Genomic DNA, 7,957 nt, shown 5'->3' on the forward strand with positions numbered 1-7,957 from the left:
AATTAGAGACCATTCAAATAATTATTTTTTTGGTCTTCCATTATTGTATTTGTTTTTTATTCTTTCATGCACAAAGACTATTCATATGTAATCTTTCTTAAGTTTTGTTTCATTTTTCTTCCTAAAAAAAGGTTTGTTTCATTTTTCATTTACACAACTAGGAATGGCAAATGGTATAGTTCGGGTGGGGTGTTATAGTACCTATTTTCACAGTTGGGAGAAAACATGTACCCAAATCTATATCGGCGCCAATATCCACTTAGTATAGATCCAATTCATTTTCTTTAATTTTAATTCTACTATTATATTATATTTAGTTGGTAAAATTGCACTTATTGTTCCTTAAGTTGAGAATGTTTAGGTTTTGTAATTGAGTGATTGATATTTGATTGTGTGACATTAAATCAATTGTAAATCTCTTGTTCAAAGTTGAGTTTATTGTGTAAATTGTTTTAGTTGATGATATCCTTAGTATTCTTAATCACATTTCCACTAATCATATCAATTTACAAAAGTAATTTTGAAAAAATGTTTCCGCATGCAAATATTTTAGAGGAAGTTTGTCTATTCACCCCAAATTTGTATTGCTATCGTCATATCGACAAACAATTAGCATATTAGTCCGTACATTTTTAATTGAGTTTTTTAAAACTATGGAATGGATCTTGACAAAAAAAAAAAAAAACATGGAAAGGATTCAAAGAATTTTTGTAAGCCCTATAAAATCTATTTATTTTTTTTTTTTACAGTAAGCCCTCTAAAATCCTTTTTCAACTATTTCTTGAATGCTTCATACGATGAAGAAAAATAAACCCTCAATAGGTTGGAAACTATATATCTTTTTCTCGAAACCCTTTCCCCTTTAAACTTCCAAATGTGGCCTTGGAATCACCAGATTTAGAGCTTAGCTTCTGTTGTCTTGTTTTGTTACTTTGTTTCCATTTGATCAATAATAATAAATAAATACTCTATGCTACACATGATATTTGTTCAAAGAAAACAACCCTAAACCTATCTATAACTGACTTGATATCTCCCTCTTTACTTTTCATTTCTATAACCTATTCAATATAATGTATAACATTATGAAATAATTCATAAAAAAATCAAGATTTCACTTCAAATTATACACAGCCAGCCCAACCAAAAATCCAAGTAAACCACCAGCTACGACTTCAACCTCAGTATGACCAACAGATTCTTTTAATGGCAGTAGACCATCAGCAACCAACTTTGAGGTTTCTTTTGCATCTTCTAAGAAATCAGAGGATTGTAGCTCCTCGTCACTTTGCCTTATTATGCTTTCTGATTTAACTAATACATTTGTATTAGCTTGTTGTGGTTCCAAAGAAGTGGTTTCTTGGAACAAAAGGGATTTTTCTTGAGTTTCTGCTTTTGGTGGACTGGATGATCCAGGTTGAGAGTTTATCAGACCATCTTTATGTTTGGAATGTAAATGGTTGACATGCATTTGGAGAAGTAGTTTGTTGATTGTCCTAGCATGAATCCCTACTTCTCTTCTTACACCCTGCGAATCACAGAAGCCAGTCTTCATTGTAAGCCAAACAGGCCCACACTCACTAATATAACAAAAACAATCATGTTCTATAAACAGAAACAGAATGATAAAAGGATAAAGGTTTTATATATCATATAAGTATTTATGTAAAATATTTTAAAAATCCAGGGTCTGCGCAAAATTGGGAAGGGTATGAAAGATCGTAACTTTGGATCATAGCATAGATCGTAAATTGTGGATCATAGCATAGATCGTAGCTATAAACACACACACACACACACATGCATAAAAATTATCATAGACGAAGAAAATAGCCTCTAAATCACACCATTAAAACAAAAACTCATAAGCTTATAACCATAACCATAAATTCATAATCATAAATACAGAGGCCTGTTTGAAGCCACTAACATTAACATGAAAAAATAACAGAAAAAAAAAAACTCTCACAGCACAAGTAACAGAAGAACTGGCACAACAACAGTGGCGCCTCGGTGAAACACTCTGTCGCAGTTGCAGAAAACAGAGTGTGCTGTCTTTTGCCGTAAACACAAAAATGAAGAAAACTGGAATATTTCCATTTTCTTTTTAATTTTAAAAATGGGTTTTTTCTCTAAACCCGGACCAGTGAGCATTAAAAAACAGGATTTTTTTGCGGAAAACCCAGCCCGAATTGGGGAATTTTCTCAGTGATCTGACTCACGATTTCTGCTATCCTGCCACTGATTCAACCGATCCCAAGAATACAACCTTAACGGCACCGCAGCACAAAAATCCCATTCTGAATTGTATGATTATACTATGATCGTGAATTCCACCATCATACTCACGATTCTACAAACACTGCTTATATATCAGCTATTTCTATAAAAAAAGATGACAAACTAAGTCAAATTGTTTATCCTGAAGAACTAATAGAAACACGCTCAAAATGGCTTATGGGTATATTATAAACTGTTTTCATAAGCCCTTCCAAATAGTCTCACAAATACTTATGTCGGTAGATAAGCTCAAATAAGCCAATCAAAAGAGGCTTTAATTCACAAGTACCAATAACTTTTCATCTGCGGTATCAATTTGCTCAAAAGAAAAGTTGTCTTCTAGACTTGAGCCATTGACTATGGACAAAGTTGAAGTAAGGATAATTACAGGGTGAACAAAAAGTTTCAAGAAGTTTAAAAACCTTCACAAGAAATAAGAAAATTACTTTGTGTGCAATAAACAACAAAAGGGAAGACAAGTTTAAATAAAAAAAAATGTTAACACCAGTAGTCAGTGCAGACATGCAATATATCCTCTACGTATATAGAATATGGCTAGAATATGATTTCTATACCATAAGGGTTGTTTCGGCCTTCTCAATAGGATAGCCTATTGAAGCCTTTTAAGCTTTTAAGCGCATTATATTGAGTAGATGCAGATCTATCTACAGGTTGCACCATATCAAATTATCAACCTCTTTAAAGACTTTCTTAATCTGAGGACTCAGTCTATCTTTCCATCATTTGGCACCTGATTAATAATCTTAAAATACAGAACAATTTTCTTCCATTAGTTAGGGTCGTCTAGACGAATCAATCGTCATCATAATCCATGTCTGAGATAAACAAGTTCGTACAATTATTTCTTATACTATTTTCTTTGTAGAACCTTCACTCACTAAGTTTACTGTAGGTTGAAGTGACAAGGTCAATACAGTTGCAGCCTATAGAAAGGAGACCAAAACGAGTGCCAGATACGATATTGTTATGTAACTCAGTAGCTGCTAGTTAGATCATCTTATAAGTTATAAGATATTTCAAAGTGAACATTGGGTATAGTGCAATTTGAGTTTGATTGTTGAGTGAGAGTGACCACTCCTTATAATCTTTATTGATTAATTAGAAATCTTCTGTTTGACCAATGAACATAGTCATTGTGGGTTTAACCTTGGTTAAATTCTGTCATTTTCTTTTCTCCTTGGTTTTTGTCGCATGTCTGGTTATTAGAAATGATTTACCGACATTCACAGTTCCAGAAACATACCATTTCATACACAGACACACACGTACACGCACAAATAACTGAATTTTTTAATTAAATCATTTCCTGTTTATTTACTAATAATAACACCATGGTAATTGGTAAGAATTCCACAAATAGTTTGATCATTGATTAGAGACAATCATACAGCAAAGATACTCGATATCTTGGAATTTCTTAATTTAATCTGACCTAAGATTCCTTCATTAAGTTTGACATAGTCTAAGTACAGTGGAATCCGAGCATAGTTAAAAGGGAACATCAAAAGACAGATATGAATACATGAAGTAAATAACGCAAAAAATGGGATCTGAGAAGAAGATCACACCTGAGCATCATACATAATCAGACCAGCATACACAACTGCAAGACCAAAAATGGGATCTGAGAGGCCTCTGCATTTGGATAATAAACAATTAAAAATAAATACAGAAACATTATTCTTAAGAAAATTGCAATTTTCAGAAGAGTGAAGAGAAAAATGCCATGAACTAGACACCAAGTCAGCATAACTGAATTATCTTACCTCTCAAGGCCAAGTAATGTTGCACAAGCCACTGTTGCCTATCCAAAAGAAAATTTAAACAACTATGTGAGAATAAAAGTGAAACAACACTAGTCAAGTGGAATAGATGAAATGAAAGTAGGATTTACTGGTTAAGGGTTTCAAGTTCATACAGAAGAGTGTGATGATGGAAACCCTCCAGCTTGAATAAGAGCCTTGATATCAAACTCTTTGCCATACAGAAACACAGAAGTAAATGGCTTAGAAAGTTGCCCGATTGCCATTGAAACTCCAGCTGCAATCAGAACCTAAGCAGAAAAATATCACAAATGAGACACCAAGTCAGTATAACCTACAAAATCGATCTATACGATGAGGGATGTCTCCCCACCTATAAACACTTTTTCAAACCATATCTCATCCAATGTGGACTCTCAACACATTCTTCACGCCCACGACTAAACATCTGGCATGTAACATGAGTGACACACGATAGTGTGTAAAAGTAGGCTAACGAATATTTGATAAACTCTAATACCATCTTAAAACACGTTTTTGAGAACATGTTTAGGCCATATCCTATGAAGCACGGACACATACACATAACATAACATGAGAAACCAATAATTATTTGTGTTGGTTGGGCCACGCCTTTGATCAAAAGTGTCGGTGTGTTGTGCTCATCTAATTGGAACTCTCAATAGATAGCTTAAAAAACCAATAAAAAAACAGAATTTTGAGCAAAACCCAGAATTTGCAGAGACATAAAAACAAGTGATACACAAATGGGGTACCTTATTATGAGCAATTTGAGCGACATCATTGAAAAAACCAGCAGCAGCAAGAGAAGAAATTCTAAAGGTGGAAGCTTTATCCTTTCTACGAAATTGTAGGTGATGAAGAAATGGGTTTCTTTGTTTGAGTGAGGGAAATTGAGAAGAAGGAATTGGACAGAAATTTGATTGTTGCAACAACATCATTGTAGCTATAAAAGTAAAGCATGAAACATGTTTGGTTGGTTAAGGTAACATGCTGTGGATAATATGAGAGGAAGATTCGAAGAACCTATTTTGCTTGCGCAGTTCAAAAACCTTTGTGTCGTTATTTGAAACTCAAATGAAAATAAAATAAAACATGAAAGGGAAGAATATTCAGATTTTTTTATGTTTAATAAAATTAAATAATACTTTTTTACGGAAAAATATACTTTTTTATTTTTTTTAAAGGGAAAATAATATTTTTTTATGTAAACCCACCGGAAGCTCAAATAAACTTAGTTTACGTTAATCCATGCAACAAAAAATGCTGAATAATTAATTTTTACTTAAATTAAGTTTGCAAAAGTTCGCGTAAACTGAGGTTGCATGTGTTTCAGTGAATGAGTTTGTAAACTTATTAAGCTTGTAAAATCTCGTGTGAACTAAGGTTGCGTGTGTTTCCGTCAATTGAGTTTGCGAAACTTAGGTAAGCTTGCAAAAACTCGTGTAAACTGAGATTGCGTGTGTTTCAGTGAATTGAGTTTGCAAACTTAGGTAAGCTTGCAAAAGCTCGTGTAAACTGAGGTTGCGTGTGTTTCACTAAATTGAGTTTGCGAACTTAATCAGTTAAGTGTATGTTCATCTATGTGACAAATAATAGGATTGCAATTTGAAATTTTGTTTTAATTTAAGAGCGCTTAAATCATTTTATGGTGCAACCAAATTTTAAAGGGGTGTAACTAAAAAAATCTTATGATAATTGAAATTGAAAAGGGAGTATTAATAAAATTTGCAATAATTATAAGGATAAACACTATAATAAAGTCTCCTTAAAAAATAATATAGTAAAGTTATCAAAGAAAGTATTATTAAGAGAGTGGAAATGCAGGATGTAAGGTATTATCTGATGCAGTAACGATAAATGGTTGGGTGGTTTTGTTAAAGGTATTGGAAAGTGTTGCATTGAGTTTTGAGGAGTGTTTGAAGGTTCCAAATATGCTAGAAGGATGGAGTTTGGAGCAATTTGGGTGGATGTGGATTCCTTAGTTATTGCTAATTGTATTAACAAGAATGGGAATGAGAGTCCGGTTGGAAGGTCGTTGGTAGAGCGTATCCGTAGATTGATTAGTCTTGATTGGGATCAGTGGTGAAGCACTCCTACAAGGAATCCAACCAATGTGTTGATGCTTTAGCAAACTTTGGAAGCTCTTTGAATGAAGATATTGTCTATCATTTGCTTTTGGCTGATGTTATAGGGATTTTCATCCCTCGTTTAATTTCAGTGTAGTTTTCTTTTTCTTTGGGCTCCAACCCTCTTTATAATAAAAAAAAAAAGTATTTTTTTTTAAGTATTGTTAACCTTAAAAAACTAATTCTTTGTCAGACTTTACATATCTCCTGACCGAACTTTGAATTACTAGAAACTCATTCCTATGGGATTAGAAGGATAATAGAAAAAAATGAATTTTTGACTTTTGTGAGTATGAAAATAAAATTAAAATGACCAAAACTTCATATTTTATGATTTGGTAAATTAGAGAAGAATATTTTTTTTTTATTGTTCGTTAAGTTAGAAAATGATGGAAAACTTCCTCATGAGCTTAGGTCTGTTGGTATGGATATTGCATTATATATGTAGGGGGTCGGGGTACAAACCTTGAATTCTCCACTTCTTGTTGTTGTTGAAGGTTACTGCTTGAAGTTTCTTTGATTGTATGTTTCTTTTACTTTGTACATCTAAATTTGTTGGTGTGACTTTAAGTTTGAATTCACAACACCTAATAAGTATCAGTCCAAATATTTTGAGTGAGATCTAAAAATAACCTTTGTAAAACAATAATCACAAATTCTTCACTGTAATTTTGCATTCTTCATATTTTAACCATATACATGGGGCTATTTTCAGACATTTTAACCCTTTACAAAAGCTATTTTCATATTTTCCCAAGTTACAAAGACTATTTGAGTTATTAACTTTAACTCTAATTCATTACATTGGACTGCATAAATTAAAGAGAGAGGTCTTATACAAGTAACAATCTCTTTGTCACATCGTTCGATCAAGCGATTTCAACATTTTTGTGGGTTTAACAACTTGTGGACAAAAGCAACATTATTTGTAAATACGTAAAATTAACTTAAATTTTATAAGTCGATATGATTTCAAAAAATTAAATTTTATAATTGTTTTGACATTGACCTTCCTCATTGAGATGTCACTAATGATAGAGTTATTATTGAAAGCGTCGAAGCTACACTGAAGTATATACTCTAGAAATTCTCACTGTTCTTCTTTACTTGTTTTTGCTGTGCAGATTGCGCATGATTTTATTGTTTCTATCAGAATCACATTCTACTTACTTTTCCTTCAACTTTTATTTGTTGTTTTCATGACTATTGTTATAAACATGATTTGCAATACTGTTAAATCTCAATAGAAAATTCATATTAAAATAAGATGTTTAATATCTCTTTATTATGGGGAATATTTTGGTTAAAATAAGTGTAGTGAAAAATTATATGTTTTTCATCGAGATTGTAGTACGTTTATAGTGCAATTGAAACACATACTATCGTAATAAACAAGTTTACAAATCATATTAAATTTGTCGGTTGCAATACCAGGTAAGTCATTCTGAATCTAATATGATGTAGAGAGGAAATGATAGTTCATTGTTTTTCTTCTTGTGGATGTGTATTGAAGAGTTAGAAGTTTCTTCAAATCTAATAATTTTTTACATTATTCAAGAGCTAAAAACGTTTGTGCATTACCAATTTCCAATGAAATTGATAATCGAGGATATGAGTCTCTCACATTTATAGAATGTATATTAAGTGATATTTGTGAACCAATACACTAATAATGATCATGTCGATGAGTTTGATATTTTATTACTTTAATCAACTAGACTTCTGACATGTGCGACACATTGA

At 32.2% G+C, this 7,957-nt stretch overlaps 1 protein-coding gene across 1 annotated transcript; it reads right to left on the bottom strand.

Annotated features, from left to right (window-relative positions):
* Positions 1 to 919: 919 nt before the first annotated feature.
* LOC11441712 (uncharacterized) lies at positions 920 to 5,165 on the bottom strand. The gene is made up of 5 exons (XM_003595828.4): positions 4,841 to 5,165; positions 4,220 to 4,354; positions 4,068 to 4,105; positions 3,870 to 3,936; positions 920 to 1,528 (listed from the first exon to the last, which is right to left on the bottom strand). Exons 1-5 carry the CDS (start codon positions 5,024 to 5,026, stop codon positions 1,115 to 1,117), a joined length of 840 nt encoding a protein of 279 aa, XP_003595876.1. The 5' UTR covers positions 5,027 to 5,165; the 3' UTR covers positions 920 to 1,114.
* Positions 5,166 to 7,957: the final 2,792 nt, after the last annotated feature.

Source organism: Medicago truncatula, chromosome 2 (genome assembly GCF_003473485.1).
Source record: "Medicago truncatula cultivar Jemalong A17 chromosome 2, MtrunA17r5.0-ANR, whole genome shotgun sequence".
NCBI classification, from domain to species: Eukaryota; Viridiplantae; Streptophyta; class Magnoliopsida; order Fabales; family Fabaceae; genus Medicago; species Medicago truncatula.